Here is a 21,875-nt window from a genome sequence, read left to right as displayed (position 1 = left end):
GAGTTCGAATCTGGTGCTGGCAGTAAGGAGTTTGTACGTTCGCCCATGACCTACGTGGGTTTTCCTTGGCTGCTTTGGTCTCCTTCCTCCTTCCAAAGCATACGGGGTTGTAGGTTGATTTAGGTGTAATTGGGTGGCACGGGTTTAAGGGTTGGAATCCACTTCTACTGTGCTGTAAATAATCAGTTCCTGATCTCTACTGAAAATCAACCATTTATGCTTGCCTCCTCTCACATAACTCAGTAGAAATTCCAGACCCTTGCAACGTCTGGCCCTTGACATGAAGTTATTTGCCTTTATGTCACCTGGGGGAATAACAGATTGTCTGTCTATTGTTGAAATTGCCTTGTATTCACCCTGTTAAAGGGAGTGAAGGTAAAAATGACCACTAGTAAGCTTGAAATAATTAAAGTGCAGTTCAGAAGAGTATGTGTAAAGCTGAATCCACAATGATTCTTCACTCTATCCTCTCCACATTGGGATTTAATTAAACAGTAGTATGTTTTGACACTGAGCACAAATCAAACGAAGATCAATACATAGTGACACAGATTTTGAAACAGACTCTTTGCTTAAAATATCTTCACACGGAAGACAACTTAAGAGCATAGTATCTTCTTACATTGCTGAGATTGTATGCATTCACCCTGGACTGGATGAAAAATGGATCATCATGGGGAATGGTACATTTGAACTTTTCCTTCTCATAATCTGCTTTGTAATTTATCTGTAAGAGAAGATAACATGCAATCAGAAATAGTAAACCATTTATTGAATCTGTATTGTATAACTTGCAACAAAACTTAATGCATATAACCAAAAGCTAAAGTGAGGAAAGTACTGAATACAAAGATTGCAGTGATGGGACAGGATGACCAATACAATCTGAAATGAAAATAAAGAATGCTGGCAATACTCTGCTGACCTGGCAGTATTCATGAACAGACAGAGTTAATGGTGATGACATCTCATCCAGTAGCTGATGGGGAATGTTGATTCCATTACTCTTTCCACTGATCTGTTTGACATGTCAAATATCTCTAGCATTTTGGGAGTTTAGATTTCCATCATGCTCAGTGTCAATTTTGTGCAACAAGATTGGTTAGATTGAACTAAATATTTTCTTCATTAGTTGGGTTCCAACTTTGTTCACTTTTATGATGCAGAAGTGAAATATGCTATATAAATGGAACTGATAAATAAATATGGAGGCTATAGGCTAGACAGTTTCAACTAACCATTGGAAACCATACACAGTCCACTTTGAAGTTCACATTTATCGGCAGTGTTGGAAAAATCCTTAACTATAGATATGAAATTCGCATCAACAGGACTATTCTAAGGGAGCATGAAAGATTCTAAGGCCAAACACAAAAGGAACCACCACACGCAAGTGTTTGCAGATACTTACATCACTTAACTGTTTGGCATTGGTCTGGGCTTGCACCATCACTGGAGAATCCATCACTTGAGTGAACTTGATCTTATCAGGATGTGTTTTATAAACTGGCTGCAATTAAATGATATGAAACAAAGGTGATTCATAAGTTTTTGGTACAAACGTGTTTTAAACAAAGAAGATTTTGTGTCCTGAACACTTTTGGGTGTATTTTATTGATCATAAAAATTACCTTTAAAATTTATGAAAAAAAATACCATTTTTGTAAAATCAAGTTTATTTTCATCTGATTGTACACATACCACCTGATGAAACAGCTTTCTCCGGTCCTCGGTGCAAAACGTGCAGGTAAACAACCGGACATAACACGCATACGGACAAACAATACATACTGTACGCAGAACAAGTAGTTTAGCTACACAAATAAATAAACAAATAATGCTTTGTACAAATGAGAGCCTCTGATGGTTAGTGTGAGCAGCTCCTTTGCTCATTTAGCATTCTAATTGCCCATGGGAAGAAGTTGTTCCTCAGGCTGGTGAAGATAACTCTGATACTCCTGTATCTCTTCCTTGAGGGGTAGAACTGTGTGCAGGATTGAAGGAGTCCTCAATTATTTTGTGCACCCTCTTAAAACAATGATTCCGGTGTCATGTTGATGAGGGAGAGGGTTCTGCAGCAACTGTACCACACTGTGATGCAGCCAATGAGAATGCTCTCGATAGAGCTCCTATAGAAGGTTGACATAATAGTAGCTGGTAGCCTTGCCTGCTTCAGTCATTTATTCACTATGTAGCTCTGTGAAGGTGCGTTTCAGTCTTGTGTAGTTTTTTTTTCTTTTATGTCTGGTGTAGGAATGGTGTTGTGTGTTGTCTACATTGTTGTGTAATCTCGTGATGTGTAGATAGCATTATGGTTTGGAGCAATATTATCTGGTTTATTACCATGTACTGTTTTATCTTGTCTTTGGCTTGGCTTCGCGGACGAAGATTTATGGAGGGGGTAAATGTCCACGTCAGCTGCAGGCTCGTTTGTGGCTGACAAGTCCGATGCGGGACAGGCAGACACGGTTGCAGCGGTCTTAAATGACAATAAAGGCATCGCATCGCAGGAAGTGCAATCACTTTTGTGTCTTCATGACAAGTGAGGAGATGTTCAGTATAGATCACTAGTTAAATGAACACCAAGGAACTTTGTGCTCTCCACTCTCTCTACCACAGAGTTGTTGATGTGTAGTGGAGAGTGGTTGTTCCTGGTCCTCCAAAAGTCCATGATCATCTCTTTCATCTTGTCCACGTTAAGACACAAGATGTTACAGGTTTGTAATTTCTTGTCATATTTTTAACATGCTTCAAGCATACAAAACTATGAAGTGCAATAAATCATTGAAAATTAATTTTCTGCATTCAGATTTGGACTTGTTCCATGCTGATCTTGGTGCAGTCAGGGGAAAAGTTTCACCAGGACATTGCAACCATTAAAAATAACCATCAGGGCAACAAGAATTCATCAACTCTGGCTGATGATTATTGGACATTGACACGAGAGGATCAGATGTTGAGTACAAATGAAAATCAGCGGCAAAAGTTTTAGGTCATTTGAACTCATTATGCAATTAAACATGCTAAATTCAATAAAAGTTAATTTAATGTTTCTCCAATTTCCTACACGATACAGCAAATCTGAAATTATCTTTGTGTTCAATTTGAAGGTGTTTATTGTAATCCCCAATTTTTCAGGAAACAAACCTTTTGAAAACATTGGTTGTCCAGTTTTATTAGATTTTCATTCATGGATTTCAATATATACAACTTTTACAAAACTTAAAAGAACTGAGCCTGTTCATGATTTGGGAATGGATTAGGTCACATAAGTACAAAGCAAATGAGACCTCTTAATTTGTAAAACTCTATATATCAATAAATAGTGAGATTTTGTGTTCACACATTAATCAGAAATGTCCACAATGGACGAGGCAAAATTACCACTTCTTGGAAGTAGGAAAAAAAACTGTAGACACCATATACATGTAAAAAAAAATAAAGGTGGTAAAGAGATAATGAATGTAAATAAACTAACTGTGCAATACAGAGGAAATAAACAAAATTAATAAAGAGTCGCTGATTTGAGTTTATTGCTGAGGAGTCCATTCTTCCTCATACCAATATGATCAACAACAGGATGCAGGAAGGCTTGAATTTGCAGTAGCAGAATGATTAAAGTGCTCTGTGGCAAGAACACATGAGAAGGGAAATTAACTCTCAATAAGAATTAACATCATTAAATTCCTGAGCAATCTGGAATAATAGTATCAGTACTACCAACCAGGATTATTGGAAAACATATCCACTCATTTCAAAGACAAATTGGTCTGCATTTACTAAAAAGATTGGCAATAAAAATTATTGGCTCATTTGTCAAATAAGAATACTAGAAGACATTTGATACACTTACATCTTTACACTTATAAGAGTTCTTCATAGCTTCATACTCTGGAGTGAGAGTTTGCGGAAAATAGCATCTTCCTTTATCCAGTTCGTAATCTGCCTTATAATTTTTCTAAGAGAAAAATATGATGTCATTACACTTCAGAGGTAACAAGGTACATTAGAAATCCATCAGTTGCTGTGGACATCATTTCTCTTTACTTACATCGCTTTTCATTTCTCCAACTTTTAAACAATGAATCATGTATGGATCTTCATGGCTGCCAATATAATGACCCTTGACCTGATCTTCATACTGCTGTTTATACTTAACCTAAAATTGGAGAGATCTGTCATTATATCAGCCCATTTTAAGAGGGAAACTTTAGATCTAAGATTGTATTAAACTCTGGGACTTACATCACTGAAATCCTTCAAAACTTGGTCTATTTTGAACTTTGGAGTTTCACAATAATTGATGCTGCTCCTGGTTGCCTTTTCATAACCTTCCTTGTACAATTTCTGGAAAAAAAAATAAAATGGTGATAGGTACAAATGGTAGAAGTTAGTTATTTGACATCCAGTCAAATTTAATTTGCCCACTTGCGAGTGCCTCAATTCTATGTCATCACCCCAACATTTTCTTTGTAATCTCCTCCTTTCTTAGATTTATGAACTCTCTCACTAATTCACAACCTAAAAAAAGATTTTTCCCCAGGATAGGGGAGTCTAAAACTAGGGGGCGTAGGTTTAAAGTGAGAAGAGAAAGATTTAAAGGGCGTATTTTTCAAGAAAAGGGTGATGGGTAAATGGAAGAAACTGTCTTCAATAACTATAGCCCTTCTTTGAGAATCTTCCCAAATCATCTTACCTCTCCTGTTCTCACTTCACCAAACTTGTTATCATCTCTCTAATGTCACACACCTTCGCTTATTACTTCATTTCTCGCTCCATGCATGATCTGTCGAGTACTTCTAAAATTCCAGAATTCAAGCAACTGGCAGCCTCAAGCAACCAGCAAAAACATCGTGGAAAATAAATAGCTATAAAGTACGGACATTTCAAATTGGTGAGCTGTGCTGTTAGTTAGACAATCTCAAGCAACCAGAAAATTCATTTATCCAGCATCTACCATAGGTGCCGAATACCAGGGGTTTTACTGTATTTTGGAGTCTTCAGCAACAGCTCAACTTCCTATCCACCTGAAGATTCCACCTATATTGCCTTTGCATGTGCTGCCTTTGCTCCATATCATTTGATCTCTCTCTGTAACCCTGAACTTTTGTGTCTTACTAGTTTGTCTCTCACATGTTTGTCTGGCTGGACTGTTTGCAAAACAAACTCTGATTCCAACTTAGTGCACAGGAAAATAAACTTGAACACTGAGTTACTATGTTAACATCATTCACTTACTCATGTACAACCCAGCTTTCTTTTTTAAAAAAAATCTGCTCCTTTTTATTCTCTTCATTCCATCGAGTGATCCTAAGTGTGTTTATTTTGTGGGTGAGATGTAAACTGACATTGTTACTTACATCACTTGCTGACATCCCAGCAAGCTTGTACTGTTGAAGGAGTGGGTTTTCAGTAGCAGGCAGTGTGTTGTAATCTGTTTGATGTTTGGTTTTCTCGTAGTTCTTTTTATAGTTTACCTGAAAAAATGAGAAAAAGTGAACACGAAGGGGTGAGCAGACTGGGTCACTTTGGTTTTGAAAGTCATGTATGCAAATTTGCTACGGATACAGAGGATGTAATGTCGGTTGCCTGGGCAATGCAGAGATGATTCAAGAGATCTTAGGTTAAGTGAATAGGAGAGGACATGGCAAAATAAAGAAAAAAATATCAATTCAGGTAAAACAAATTGAGCAAGATAGGTTTTAAAAGGGTCCCTGGATGTCCTTTTTGCAAATGACTAACAGTTAGCCAGCAAACTTAGGGAATACCTGTGAGCGTAAAGCCCTCCAAGATGTAGTGGACGCAGCCCAGGACATCACAGGCAAAACCCTCCCCAGCGTCGAGAACATCGACAGGGAATGCTGCCGTCAAAGAGCAGCAGCAATCATCAAGGATACATACCACCCAGTATATGCTCGGTTCTCGCTGCCGCCATCAGGAAAGAGGTATAGGTGTCACAAGACTCATACCATCAGGATCAGTTACTATACCTCCACCATCAGATTGCTACAAAATGGTGTTGGGATTAAAGATTAAAGAGCAGGCATAGGGGGCTGAATGGAGAGAAGCAAGAAAGTCTGCAGACTGAGGTCATGTGCAATGAACAAATGTGCTAGAGAACCTCAGCTGGTCACGTAGCAGCCCTTAACTTCCTATTGCACAAAGGGCAGAATCCTGTTTCTAGTTCTGATGTTGCTATATTCTCGAGTAAAGGCCGATAGAAAACTATAAAATGATGAATCATAAAAGTGGCTAGTGCAATGCAGATACAGCTCCACTGACCGGGATCAGGGTTCAAACCTGACGCTGTCTGTAAGGGGTTCATACATTCTTCCCATGACTGCATGGGCTTCCTCTGGGTGCTCCAGTTTCCTCCCACCATTCAAAATATTCCAGCATTTAAGGTCAATTGGATGGCATGGGAACGTGGGCTGAAAGGGCCTGTTAACATGCTGTACGTCTAAATTTTTTTTAAATTAAAAATCATAGAATACTGATATCAAGGAATCCAACAGGACATTTAGAACAAATTCCCACACCCAGAGAGAGGTGAGAATTTGGAGCTAATTCCCACTGTGAGTGGTTGAAGCAAATAGTATGGATAGGTATTGACAAAGCTGGACAAGCCCATGAAGGAAAGTTGAATAAAGTGTAATCGTAATAGACAGAGGATTTAAAAAAAAAAACAGCAGGAAGCTTGTGGAATATTAACTGGTTACCCGAATTTCTCTGTCATCCTATGTTAGGTTCTTCCATTTGGAGAATAATTGGATTGTGAGACAAAATCCCAACATTAGTTTTAAATTTATTTTTTTTATTTAAAATTTAGATATACAGCACGGTAACAGGGCATTTTGGCCCATGAGTCCATGCTGCCCAATTTACACCCAATTAACCTACACCCCTGGTATGTTATGAATGGAGGGAGGAAACCAGAGCCCCAGGAAAAACCCACACAGACACAGGGAGAACTTACAAACTTCTTACACACAGTGCAGGATTCGAACTCCAGTCTCAATTGCTGGCACTGTAAAGGCGTTGCACTAACCACTATGCTAACTGTGTCACCCAGAGAGGGAAAATTGCATTGACCACAACATATGGTGCCAGTTTGTCCAGTTTACCAATTGACCTAAATTCATGCCAGCCTCAAAATACCTGGTGCACACTAAAACTTCAAAGGAAAAAAAAATCACAAAGCAAGCAGTTTACATTCCTCCCTTTGTTTCAATAAAAGCATGAATCAAGTTAAAATATAAACAGGAAAGCTGGACAAAGAATAAATTGTGAACCATTTACCGTGCTAGCTGCATTCCCAGCACGCTTATTGGCTTTATATTCTGGTGTTTCAGTTTGCATGAAATTAATTTGGTCTTTCATTTCCTCGTACCCAGCATTATACAGTTTCTAAATGAAAAAGGAAAAAGCACAGCAGTTATTTAGTTCTTGCTCCAAAATATACAATTAAGACACATCCAAAGCAAGAGTTAGAATTATACAACATGGAGTCAGGTCCTTTGGCCCAACCTCCCACCCACACAAGTCCCACTATGTCTTATTTGGCCCATAGCCATCTAAACCCATCCAACCCATGTATGTCTAAATGTTTCCCAAATGTTGCCATAGTCCTGCCTCAACTCCCTTTATTGGCCACTTGTTCCAATACACCTAGCACCCTTAGTATAAAATCACCTTCAGATTCCCATTAAAGCTCTCTCCCCTATGTCCTCTAGTTCTCAATTCTCCTATTCTTGGTATTAGATTTAAATCTAAGCAGGTCATCTTAATCTTGCTTGTCTGTTAATGGATTCCTTTGTATGGCTCAATTATGCTTCATTCTTATAGTGGCTGATGTAGAAATCCTTTGGAGAAGGGTCAGAAGAGGAACCAAAGAACAATTGTTGGTTTAAAACAGACACTCATGTAGACTTACAGCTTGGTCTGTTCACCTTAGAGTGACATTGAAGTCAATTTTAATCTTCTTGCTTAGAGAGTTGAATGGTGCATGTGTGAAATTGGGAACCTGATTATAAATTGCCAACTGGGTTTCCTGGGGTTTCGAAATGTGGCAGCAGAATGAAGATGGAATCAGCCAGGTCCACTTGTCAGAATACTCCTTAAAGTTCAGGAGAAATTGTGATTTTCCCCACCCAATACCCCGCAGGCAGAGTTTCAGCTGATTGTGAACCGTTCTTACTGGAGGAGTCTATCCTTCACTTACTCTAAACACGAGATACCAAGCTGGCTGGTACAGAATCTGCTAGGTCGACCTCTTTTCAATTTAAAATATGCCGCATTACTTCCTGCCCATGCCCAAAACCTTGCTATTTGAAACTCTTCCCTTCCACTCAAACTTATTCTTGGTCACAAGTCAAACCAACCCTCCTCTTATCACTGTCCTTACTTATCAGGTTCCAGCACTGGTAGCCTTTGTGTCCCTGCTTATCACTGTCTTGCAGCTGTCTCTACTATCATCCTCCCCCAATCTGGATATATCAAATTTTTTATCTTGTCTCTTTCCACCTACCACTCACCTGTCTTTACCTCCAAATAACCCCTCCACCAATCTATCTCATTCCTCTTTAGTCTACCTATCACCTACCAATCCCTGTCTCAACCCTCTCCTCTATATCTTCCCTCTCCATTCTCAGTCCCGATCCAGGTCTTGACCTGAAATGTTAAGAATTTCTTTCTTCCCATAATTACTGCGCAGCAACCAGCTGAGTTCCTGCAACAATTATTTTTGCATTCTACTTGCTTCATACCAATGACCAATAGCTCCAAATGCAGGCAGTTCTACTCAGTAGATATTCAGCCTCTCAATCTAATGAATTACCAAGTTGTAAATGGAATAAAACAATCATATTGAGGTCTTGAAATTAAATGCACAATAACCTCCCCATTTACAAGATTGGAGAATTACAGCCAACAGTAATATTCCCTCATTCCCATACTTCCAGCAAATATTGGGGTTATAAATTGTGAGCTAGATTGATAATAATATAAATTGCATTCAACATAAACTGATTTCTTTAAACAGCATATGACTGGCTAAATCTAGGTTATATATACATCAGTTCATCTTTTCCCAAAGAAGTTTCACAGAAGGGGGTTGTTTCGCGCATCATGCCAGAATCAATTGTCTGTGAGAATTAGTTGCTATTCCAGTGGAATTAAAGGGTTATCATACGAGGAGCATTGGATAGCTCTTACACTGTATGTGTTGGAATTTAGGAGAATTGGGGGGGGGGGGGGGGATCTCAGTGAAACATTTCGAATATTGTAAGGCATGGACAGATTAGACATAGAAAGATTGTTTCCCATGGTGGGAGAGTCGGACAAGACAGCAGAACCAGGATTGAAGGGCGTTCACCTAGAACAGAGATGTGGAGAAATTTCTTTAGCCAAAAAGTGGTAAATCTGTGGAATTTCTTGCTGCAGGCAGTTGTGGAGGCCAGGTCATTGAATTCATTTAAGACAGAGATTGATAGATTCTTGATTAGCCAGGGCATCAAAGGTTATGGAGAGAAGGCCGGGCAGTGGGGGTGTGAGAAAATAGATCAGCTAATGATTAAATGGCAGGGTAGAATAGCCTATTTCTACTTCTATGTCTTATGGTTCTTCTTGGCCCTGAGAATGTACAAAATTGGAAGAGACTTGTATGTATGCTTGCAGAGAATACTGTCTCACTGCAAATGTTCAAATGAGGGCTGGGCCTTTCTCTAGCTGGAAAATGAATAATAGTCAATGTGCTGACCTAGACTTGATCGATTCCCTTTTTCATTTCAGCCCAGGTGTAGGTGTTGAACATGCTATCACCTCCAGCAAGTTTAATCATCATCCGTGGGTGTGCAACCACTCCATCCACCTTCCCTCAACTGTCTCCATCACCCAGACTTGCATATTTGACTAACGTAACACTGTACTGTGAAATGAACTTCAATAGCATTAGAAAAAGTGAAACTGATTTTGGTTTTAGAAAAAACAGCTTTCTCTTTAATTGCAAACTAAAGGGTAAAGGTTCCATTATTTTCATGTAATACTACATTTGGAATGTAACATACATGAAATTATTTTGTCTATTGTAAAGCAGACAGAGTCGCCATTTTGTCCAGTGCCCCTCACAGAAACCTACAACAACTGGCTTGATAGACAACTCCAGATATTGACCAGGCCTGAGCCTGCTTAGCTTCCAAGAACAGACAATCTCAGGTGTAGACAGGCTATTAGGCTTCTGCCTAATACTATCAGTATACAAAGTGAATGCTACCACTATTCATTTTGCAACAAGAGTCACAAATTTATGAACAAGATGGAAACTTTGGCTCAGAGTTTTTGTAGCAGCTATTTGATTGAATCTGATATTTATAATTTTATTTTCAGGGCAGTTTGATGAGCATACTTACTGCACTCAAGTTGTCAGCATTCATGCGTGCAACTGCAACATCATAGCATGGTGTCTGGCTCCATTTGCCCTTATTTTTGTTATAGTCTTCATGGTATTTAAGCTGTAAGAAAATTAAATATTTTTAATTTGATTACATATTAAAAATCAGACAGTTTTGCTGCAAGTATCTTGAAAGAATTTTTGAAATGATTTCAAAAGCCACAAATTTAGTTGGACATATCACCAAGTCAAAAGCACATCAACATCGCCAATAAAGTTCTAAATTATTGTGCAATGAACTCAGAGATTTGAATTCAAAAGTAAGGGTGTTGGGCAACTCAAATTCAGTTCATTAATGAAATCTGGAATATAAATTGCCTTAACAGTAATAGTGACATGAACTACTGCGAAAACCTATCAGAGATAGGTTACATGATGTGAACTACATATGACTCCGAATCAAGAAAACACCTCATGACAGTTCTCTCAAATGCTGCACAAACTCAGGACAATTAGAGATGAACAATAACTGCTGGCCTTGCCAGTGTTGTCCACATCCTGTGAATGAATTAAAAGAATCTCAGAGAAATTTTAATCTGGAGTGCAAAGGAATTTTTCTGTAATTCTTGGATGTAACAGGACTGCAATGGTTTTTTTTTATTCAATTGATTCCATGTGGACAAGGTTCACATCCTCCTATATCCCAAAACAAAATGCAATAAATATTTAGAACATTGGAATATTCTAACAGTAAATGATGGAAGGTCAGGTCAGGGCACATCTGTGGGAAGAGAAACAGAGTTAACGTTTCAAGTCAGAGACCCATTTCTATTCCAGCAGGTGGGTCCTGACCTGCTGAACATTGCCACCATCTCTGTTTTATTTCACTTTCTATGTTGCTTTTAACTTTGAGATATTCTAACACCCCTAATTAAACAGAGACAGGATGAAGGTCAATTAAAAGTGATTAAAGGCACAGAGAGATCCGCGTACCTTTTATTAGGTGCTGGTGATATAATTAATGTAAAAGATACATCTGTCACTATCTGTGTAATCTTCAGAACATTTTTGAAGCAGGTCTTCTCTTGTGTGACACCATTGAATAACTCAATTGACATTAGAAAATAAAGTACATGTTCTCATAATTGAAAATATCTCAGAGGAACATGCAAATTAAATTGAAATGGCTCACAGGTTTTTAAACAATAAGCCACTCAAATGTTTTAAAGTTTATTAAATGAATTTAAATTCCATATGTGCCATTATGGGTTTGAACTTGGTTCATTGAATTGTTTGACCAGATCTCAGGTTACTTAATCACTTTCATTTTTCTTGATTTATTAAATGATGTAAACCTTATTTCTTCCTTTATGCTCTGCACTGCTATGCTTCATCCTCCACAATTTTGATCATTGTAACAAGTCTTCCTTGTCCCCTAACTTAGTTGACCTACAACCTTCCTACAACTCCCGCCCTCAGTTTCTATCCAATCCAGTTGCTTTTCTGAACTTTGCTAGTAATCACTTGATTATATCCATCACCTTCCAAATTCTCCATTCCCTTCTGATCTCATTCCCACCTCCACTCACTCCTACTATCACTTGGAATTTGAAATCTTGGAACTCGCCCTTGAAGTTGCCTAGGACCAGAGTTCACCAGGAATTCTTCTGAGACAGGCTACTCAATTACATTCTTTCTTCCACCTATGTAACCTTCACACTCTCACACCGTGCTCTGGTCCATCATTAAATTGAAAAGAATGTAAATTTGAATTTATATGGCCCTTGATAATATTTCCAGCAATATTAACAAATGTTCAAAATGTTAGACAGGATCAAATCAAACAATAAAGTTTGCATTTCAAGTCATCAACACACTGCTTATATCATATGATATAATAGCATTATATAATGTTATATCGTAGAACAGATTTGATATAGCCAAAATATCATAACTTTTTCTTTTGACATGGATGAAGAGAATTGATCTGAACCATTAACTTTGTTTCTCTCTTTACAGATACTTCCTGACTTGCTTCATATTTTGTACACTTTCTTTTTTTTATTTCATATTCCCAGCATATGCAGTATTTTCATTTTATATCTCCACCAATGTCTCTACTTCCTAACCTGATGGGTTCCATCAGCTAATTGCTGTTCATGTCCTCTTGTTACTCATCCATATCCTCATCTTGACAACAAAATCAGAAGACTAAGGGCTAAGTTCCACATATGCCTCGACTTCCCCAACTATCCATTCATTGCAAGTGTTCAATCTGGGATACAATTTCCTCCAGGTAAACCAAGCTAACATCTTCACACTCTTATCACTTCAACTTTCTTCTTGTACTCTTCTTTCCATCTCTGGTATTAGGTTGAAACAGACTGCTCATGGCCTTGGCATTCTATTCAACCCTGACTTGTGTTCCAATTCATATGTACTCTATCATAAAATTAAACACCACTTCATCCTAATTAGTTTACCTGTCCCATTGTTGGCTCCAGGCACATTTATTCCAATGCTCACCCAGCCAATCCCACATCTTTTACCTTCCACACTTTCGATTCATTCATGACTCTATTGCCTGAATTACATCCATTACTTCCTGTCAATCTTAACCAACTTTAATATCCCTGGTAAATTTTCTTCTTTGTTCTTAAAAACAAATCATGGTTCAAAGTCTATAACCAGCTACAGGGCACTGTGTCCTTGCAATTCTGCTGGGATAAGTTGTTTTATAACTTTCATTCTCAACATTGAAAATACTTGAATGTCTCACTGGAATTTAATCGCCAATACTCCAACACCACTCTGCTTCTCCCTTAAAGCCCAAACCTGTAACTGTGTTTCTGCTCTTCCCACTGATATCCTTTGTGCCCAACACCCATTTGATTATGCTTCTGGTGGAATGACTTGAAGCCTACTTCTTCCTTCAAAGTGAAAGTGATTGTTATTGTACTCACATCACTGCGCTGATTGAAAGCTTTTTTGGCCATCTCTACATCTGGCGGCTCTGCCAGTGGAGTGAATTTTGACACTCGTTCATTGTGTCCTTTCTTGTATTCAATCTAGTCAGAGGCAGAAAATCATTTGATGAGTGAAAGTCAATGAGAACCCGATTCTGTGAAAAACACCTTGAGCTATCAACCATTTCTGAGCTTCAAGATTTAAAATACATAATTTTGGCTATAAAAATCATGGAATCCTAAATCATGCACAATACTGAGTACAAATGAAATATTGAAGAAGGTGCTGTGAATTTTAAAAAAGGAGTAGAGCTATACATTTTTTTTTTGCATTAAACAGCTCTATGGATCTCTGCAATGATGCTTAATAAAGTCATATAAAGAGCAAAAATGTCAAATGCAATATTTACAGAAAAATCAGTGGCGCAGCTCAGGTGACATAAGTGCACAGCCAAATGAGGCATTGCTTCACAAAGCTGGAGATCCAGTTCAATACTCTTTGACATGCTGATTTCTCCAGGATTGCATTTTTACTTCAATACTGATCTCAGATGTTTTCTAAATGTTGTTTGCAAGTTCATCCTGTGATTGCCATGATTTTTCTGGGTTCTCTGGTTTCTGCACACATCTTAAAGACCTGTGACATGACAGATTAATTGTCCACTGTATGTGAATGGCAGAATCTGGGAAGAGTTGATGAAAAGGTGAGGAGGCAAAGTATGGAACCAGTGTGAGAAAAGTGGTTGATGGCCAACACAAATGAGATGGGACAAATGGTCTATTTCTAAAGGGAATCTCTAATGACCCTTCCCCCACCCCTACACACACAAATTTACCATGAACCAACTGTGAGCAATGGCAGAGATCAACTAAATCAGCATGGTTGAGGCTGAGATTAGGAAGCTGAAGATTATCATACCCTGAATCAACATAGACACAGAAGTTAAAACTTGCATATAATGTGAGGCAAGAGATCAGAGATCATAGTGAAGGCAAAGAATGCAATTTGATGTGCCGGTCTTTTTTAAAATTGCACATTTTCAATGGAAGTGGCACAGCAAAAGTGAGCTATACTGCAAGTAAATATTGGTTTTCAGACCAGTCAGGTTGCAAATCACACAAAAGGTGACTTTCGTGCTTGACTGTTAGTATTTTGATAGTTTCGCAGTAGACAATAATGTGCTTGGAAGAACAAAATTCCTGCTGCAAAAATGAGGTGACCAATTTCCCGAGAAGTGCAATTTCAAATAGATATGTGCACAACATCGCTCTACTCCAAGTTAACAAAACAGTCATCTCCACAGCACCATGCATTTTGGAGAAATTGTTTCACTGATTTGGAGTCAAAAGGGTTGACATTTGACTGTGGAACCAGTCATCCACTTAGCACCAATATGCTGGTGCTACTTTGTTGTGTCATCCTAGCCGAGGAACCACAACTGCATACCCACTTGTGCTTTAAAAGAGACAGCTGCACACTGCTGTATTGGGATCTTTACATGGACTTAATACTGCTGTGCCATGCACCGAGTGTTAACCACAGCCTTCTGCAGGGACCGCTCCAGAAAAAGAATCATCCATGACTTGCTGTGGAGTGGCTGCCTGTGAGAATCTGTCCCCACCCTGTGCTGGGAGGTCTGGTGCAAGTGGCCAGCCAATGAGGCTGATACAGTAAATGGGTGTCAGACGCTCTTACGTGTTGAAGGTGTATGTAGACTCCTGCTCTTTGTGATTTTTATAAATGACGTGTAAGAAGTAGAGTGGTGGCTCAGTAAGTTAGCAGATGATTTGGAGGTGTCGTGAATAGTGCAGAAGGTTGTTGTAGGTTACAAAAGGATAGAGACAGGATCAATGGTGGAGAGGTGATCAATGGAATTCAAATCAGACCAGTGTGAAGTAATGCAGTTTGGAAATTTGAATTTGAAGGCAGAGTACATGGTTAATGGCAGGATTTTTAACAGTTCAGAGGAACAGAGAGAGCTTGGGGCCTCAAGATTGCCACGCAAGTTGATAGGGTGGTTAAGAAGGCATATAGTTAGGGATAGTCAACATGGCTTTGTGTGTGGTAGGTTATGTTTTACCAATCTGATAGAGTTTTTCAAGGAGGTTATCAAGTATGTTGATTGTGAATGTTGTCTGTTGAGACTTTAGTAAAACCTTTGACAAGGTCCTACGTGGGAGGTTAGTCAGGAAGGTTCAGTCACTCGGTGAGGTGGTAAACTGGATTCAACATTGGCTTTATAGGAGAAGCCTGAGAGTGGTAGTGAATGAATGATTGCCTCTCAGGCTGGAGGCATATGACTAGTGGTGCACCTCAGGAATCACTCCATTGTTGTTTGTCATCTATATCAATCACCTGGTTGATAATGTGGTAAATTGGATCAGCAACTTTGCAAATGCACAAAGTTTGGAAGTGGTGTGGAGCGTGAGAAAACCTTTCAAAGCTTGCAGAGGGATCTGGACCAGGTGGAAAAATGGGATGGAAAATGGCAGATGAAATTTAATGCAGGCAAATGGGAGGTGTTGCAATTTGGAAAGATAAACCAAGATAGGACATACACGGAGTGTGGTACAACAGAGGAATCTGGGAACACGAATACATAATTTGTTAAAAGTAGTGTCACAGGTAGATAGGGTTATAAAGAGAGCTTTTGGAACATTTGTCTTTATAAATCAAAGTATTGCATTTAGGAGTCGGGATGTTATGGTCAAGTTGTATAAGACATTGGTGTGGTCAAATGATGAGACAGAATAATAATTTGGCACAGACTAGAAGGGATAAAAGGTCTGTTTCTGTATTGTAATGTTCTATGGTTCTCTGGATGTAAGAAAAATAGAGGGCTATGGGTGTGAGATAAGGAAAAATTAGGTTGTTGTGATTGAGGTTTACATAGGTCAGCACAATACTGTGGGCTGAAGGGCCTGTATTACGTTGTTATGTTCTATGCTCAGTACTGTGAGTACAAGCTTCTATGTCAGAATCAACTGCTTGGAATGTGACGGAATCAAAATCAAAGAAGGAAAAATAATTGAAAAGGAACAGTTAGTAAGTGATGAACGAGTGCAAAAGCAATAAAAGATTTGTCAGTAATGATGTGTGTATTTGCAATGCTTGTGATCATTGTGTTGAACCTCCTGCACCAGCAAAACCCAAGATGACTAAATTACTTACATCACTCAGTGCTTTCTGAGCATATGCAACGCGTCTCAGCTCTGGGCTGTCAGAATAGGGATAGTAGAAAGGTTTCTCTTCTTCCCAGGCCTCTTTATACAATTTCTTCCAAGGAAGATAAACAAAATTCAGTTCAGTTTTTAGGGTTACAATGACAACTATGACATTTAAATAGAATTGTTTTACACAAAGGGTTTGACATCCTTGATCTGAGAAATGGCCCCATTTCAGTGAGAAATCTTCAAAAGATACATCACAACCCATTGTTTTCTGCAATCATCCCAAATTTCAAAAGAAGAACAAGTGCATGTGAAAGTATTTTTACACGATGTATTTTTAATCTTGGGTTATATTATTGGAAAGGAATTAAAAAAGACATTCCAGGCTAGACAATGTCACACTATCATATTCCTATGCTTCACCTGACAACATGTCTAGAATGATTCCAGTCATGCACCAGGTTTAGGTAATTGGGAACAACCTCAATTCATGATTAGTGAGCATTGTTTTGGTTTATGTCATTCAGCAGATATATAGGTAAACTCAAGTTTTCTAAAAAAAAAATTTGCAAATTTGATTAATGTTTAAGACTTGATGGTATAAAAACAAGTTACTTTCCTGTGTAAAAATTGGGAATCCAAAAACTTTAACCTTCCAATGATGTTGTTACACACTAATAACTCTTAATTTTTGTTTGGGACTAAAGGGACTTTGCACTAACAAAGCAGCAGCAATAGAAAATTCCCCAGAGAAAGTTTGATAAAAACTATTATGAATTTACCAATCAATAACATAACATTTCTTACTTATCTCTAAACAACTCTAAATTGTGTGTGTGTGTGTGTGTGTGTGTGTGTGTGTGTGTGTGTGTGTGTGTGTGTGTGTGTGTATGAGAGAGAATGTCAGCATCATTTTAGTCTTGCTTGAAGGTCTTAAATTTTCAGCTCAGAAATAATTATAAAGTGCTTTTAAATATCATATCTTCATGCCTCTTTACTCACAAATCTTTCAATGAGATGTCTTGAGAGATATTCTTTGAATAGAAATGACCATCTTTTGAGTCACCAATGTACCTCTTGTGAAAAGGAGAACACAAATCCTGCCTTCCCAGGATCAAATCTTTTTGTCTGAAGATTTTGGAATCTGTTTTCCCACACAAAGAATCTGCCCTCTTTTCAAAGAGACAGCGAATGTGGCTATTTTCTTCCATGATGAATTCATGAACGCAGACAAGGGCTAAATGAAGTGGCCATACAAAAATGGATCCAAAGAGACAGTGAAGTGTTTTTTTTCCTCCTCATTTCAAAAGCCACTGATTCTGTATTCCCCTTTTCCCAAGAGTAACACACAACAGCACCTGTTCTGATTACTGTAATTCAACCCTCTCTTTCATATGGTTTCAACCCCTGTGTCACAGGGTTTTAACTTCTGCACTCTCCACAAACTGAACTATTTTTTTCTCTCATTTCAATAATATATTTCCAGCCCATTTCTCAAGTTTCATGGTATGTGATATCATTTCTGCCTTTGAAGCTCATAAGGTCTTTTGACAAGAATATGCAGAAAGCATTTAAGTCCACTTAAGTCTCTGATAAGTCTGCTTTCCTCAGAATTAAAATGGTCGTGCATTTATACGGGTGCTTCTGAACTAACATCTATTGTTTCCAATATCTCAAGAACCATCTTAAATCCCTTTCATCTTCTTGACTCTTAACTTCAAATTGGAAAGGAATTAAAAAAGACATTCCAGCCTAGACAATGTCATTTTCATCTCAAACTGTCTTCCATCTCAAAAGAACTATGTGTTTAAAATGCTAATGTATTGTCTTTGTGCCTCTGTAACAACCCAAACTAACTTATTAAACCATATCGAGATAAAATATAGTTTTAATATTAAACTGAGGATTCATATTAACACAGATCCGTTACAGTGTATTTTCTACTCTGATTTAATTTCCTGTATGCAGAATTCACAAAAATAGATGTCTACAAAATAATGATGAACATTTTTGGTCATAATCACTCTCAATATCTTTTCATTCCTACCCCCTCATTCCTGCAAGGAATGTTTGCAGGGTTATGGAGTAGACTTACCAGAGCAAGAATGATGTATGAACACCTATCCTTCTCTAAACCCCAATGTCTGAAAGATTCCAGACTTTTTATACAAGAAAGCATTCAACATAAAGGTTTTTTCAACTACCGTATTAGCAGAAAAAGATGGAGACCCCCACCCTGAACCCCTGGTCATCAGGTGAAGCCAGGCAAGCCATTACTTAACATTCCATATGCATATATAAAAATAGAGAACTATAGCTCCTGATATTTTAATCTCATACTATTTATGGCTTAGATGGCAATCCCATAAACTTGTGAGGTTCACACTCACTTGGCCCCCACCTGTTTTCAGTCCTCCTAGCAAGGCTCTCAACAGACTCATTTACTCTCCATGATGTTTCTAGTTCTCACATAACTAACATTGTGACTGCTCCAAAACCAGACAATAACACGATCAAAAGATTTTAAGAGGAACACTCGTTCCACAGTTGCTCAGGCTCAGTTTGATAGATTGATTCCATTACCGGACTGAAAGTTTCAGCAAACTTGACAGCTCGCACAAGTTCGGGTGCATCAGTTGGCAATTGAAACATGTCCTTTGTTTCTTCCCATTTCTGTTTATACAGCACCTGGAATAACCAAATGGATGTCACCAATCAGATTTGGATAAGCAATGAATGTATAATGTTCAATCAATTAAGATATAACAGAGTGTTTCTGGCCCAGATTGCAAAATGGAAGTCGTGTTACCTTGCTAACCAACTGTGAAACATTTTTGGCGTGTTCGATATCCCGGGCAGTCCCATCAACGTGGCACATGGTCTTTGCCTTGTCACCATCTGAACGATACTTAACCTTGAAAATGAAAACAGAGTTGAAGCAGAAGCTTTTATTTTTTTCCCTGAAATATTCCGTTCCACCCCCCCCCCAAAAAATATTGTAGCGATGATGCAGCCGTTCAAGTAAATTCTCCAAAATAATGTTTGTACCCACCCCCCCCCCCCCTTAATTCTTCCTCCACCGGATTTCATTTATTCTAAACAGTGTGTGCTTCTGTTCCTTTCTCTGTCATCAGGTTATTTTGGCTGGTTTTTAATTTTAATGTATACATCAGGATAGAAGGCCCTTCTGGACTTGATACCCATGCCTCCCAATTAACACTTGCCTGCTTCTGTTTTGGGGGTAGCAAGGGTTTAGTATTTTTTTTTAAAACAAGGAATTTGTGGGTTGGCACCACATCGAGAGTCCAACGGCCTGTACTGTACTGTAGTGTTTTATACTCAGAGGCTCCTTGAACTAATTTCACTCTGGCTGAGACAGGATGGAGACTCCCACAAAACACAATAAGGAAAGTTTTGGATACATGGGCACTCATTCTTGCAATACCATTTATAAAGGGGGCTGGTGCCATTCCAAAAGCCGATATACCTATGGTTCCTGCAACCATTGTTGCTGACTTCACATTTTCTGAGCTGGACTATTAGTCCATTCTGATATACTGCATCTTCTACCTCAGGCCCAGCTACTTATTCTGTCCATCACAGTGACAAAGGATCCAGCACGGCTCACAAGGGCTGATTTTCTCTTTTGCAATCCAGGCTGACTACATTTATTTCTTGATTATTTCTTAGTGCTACTCCATTGCATCTTTAAGTTAAGATTCTATGATCTCCTCTCTATTGTTCTCCATCCTTGAATTGAGAAGGTGGTTCAAAAGCTACTTCCTTGATAGATCTGTGCCAATGAACAGGCCACATCAGACAAAGAATTTTACACAGTGATGTTTCATCTTGTGTGAGTTCTTTATAGACAACACATGGATGAAGGAAAAGGTTCTTTACTTTAAAGTTGTTGTCAACAGCTCATGAGGCAGGCCATAAGGCTGCAAGCCTCCATTACAGGTCTGGATACTGTGTGTCAGCCCCCTGCTGGCAGCCAAGTCTAATCAAACAGTAAGGAATTGCTAGTTGCCTTGCAAACATGATCACTATCATTACAAGCTATTCTTTGTTCAAGACTTGACAAAAAAGATTTCCTCTTCCAATCTGTCAAACACTTTCAGGATCCTTTTTCAAAGTCATCTCTCAAACTTTCAAACTCCAGCAGATACAAACTTAATCTGTTCACTGTTTACTCATAAGGCAAGTCTCCCATTCCAGTTCTATTTGTTTCCCTGAATTGCGTCTAACTCGTACACATTTATCCTTAAATAAGGATTACACTACTGCACACAGTTCTCCATACGTAGCCTCATCTAGTCTTATAAAATTGCAGGCATACCATCTCTACTTCTGAAGTATCCCAGCAATTTATATTTTGTATCCGAAAATTGGCTCTTTGAAAATCATGGAATTTTATGAAAATTCAATCATTTGCAGATTTTAAAAAAATATTCAATTCTAATAAATGGAGAACAAAGAGGGCCTCAATGCTGGTCTGGAAAAGTGTTATGGACCTTGGACGATTTTATTTTTTGACTGAGGGGGATTTTTAACAGCTGCTAGGAGCTGTAATAGTGCTGGGCTACAACAAGGGAACTTTGACAGCTGTCAAAGCACGGGAACCACACACTAGAAGTCATTGGGCTCCCAGGAGAGCAAGCCTGCGGCTGTTGACCTCTCTCCACCAATGGGGAGAACTGGAGGCACACATTGGGGAGTTTAAAAACTCCAGTGGGCTGGTTTTGAGAGGTTAGTCAGTGGATTGGACTTCAGGCAATCAAACTGACTATGCATGCTCATCCAGCAGCTTCAGCAAGTCACACGGAGTTGCTCTGCTCACAGGCGCTAGCACTATTGAGTGTCAGTGTGCTCACCCAGTAGTTTCAGTAGAAAAGGGAAGACTGAGCGACTTTGTCCATGGGCATTAGCACTGTTATCCTGACTGCAGTTTGGGGAACTCTGATACCCAGAAGAGAACTTGCATAACAGAAGGTCAGTTGTTAACCCCAAGGAGGGCTTCAGAGATGTGAACCTCGTGCAGTGACTAGGAGGTCCCTGTGAAAATTGCCGCGTGATGGAAGTAAACGTGGATGTTGCCATATTTGAAACTCAAGCAAGTCTCATGTAACCCTGACAGGGTTGAAAGTCTATAGGGACCACAGTCATCTGGATACAGCCTCAACCTAAAGGACCAGTGGGCAAGGAAACAAATAATCTCAAGCCTGGAGACCATATCTGTGAGCTGTTCCTTCTTGACTAACTGTCTTGATGTGATTTGGGGGTTTTGTTTTGGAAATTATTGATTTTTGGGGCATTCAAGCTTGGACTGTAATGGTCTGTGTTCCCCCCCC

General features: G+C 38.8%; 1 protein-coding gene across 19 annotated transcripts in view; it reads right to left on the bottom strand.

The window, feature by feature from the left end:
* The window catches only part of neb (nebulin), a 324,022-nt gene that overhangs the window by 278,268 nt on the left and 23,879 nt on the right, over positions 1-21,875 (bottom strand). For all 19 annotated transcript variants that reach the window (XM_069934922.1, XM_069934926.1, XM_069934925.1 and 16 more), the window contains 12 exons: positions 19,334-19,438; positions 19,108-19,212; positions 16,526-16,630; positions 13,351-13,455; positions 10,407-10,508; positions 7,300-7,407; positions 5,361-5,477; positions 4,246-4,347; positions 4,052-4,159; positions 3,854-3,958; positions 1,412-1,510; positions 623-727 (listed from right to left, as the gene is read on the bottom strand). In XM_069934922.1, the coding sequence (XP_069791023.1) occupies positions 623-727; positions 1,412-1,510; positions 3,854-3,958; positions 4,052-4,159; positions 4,246-4,347; positions 5,361-5,477; positions 7,300-7,407; positions 10,407-10,508; positions 13,351-13,455; positions 16,526-16,630; positions 19,108-19,212; positions 19,334-19,438 (1,266 nt within the window). The remainder of the gene's footprint in view (positions 1-622; positions 728-1,411; positions 1,511-3,853; positions 3,959-4,051; positions 4,160-4,245; positions 4,348-5,360; positions 5,478-7,299; positions 7,408-10,406; positions 10,509-13,350; positions 13,456-16,525; positions 16,631-19,107; positions 19,213-19,333; positions 19,439-21,875) is intronic.

Source organism: Narcine bancroftii, chromosome 4 (genome assembly GCF_036971445.1).
Source record: "Narcine bancroftii isolate sNarBan1 chromosome 4, sNarBan1.hap1, whole genome shotgun sequence".
NCBI classification, from domain to species: Eukaryota; Metazoa; Chordata; class Chondrichthyes; order Torpediniformes; family Narcinidae; genus Narcine; species Narcine bancroftii.
This window is presented reverse-complemented; position numbering and strand designations above follow the sequence as displayed.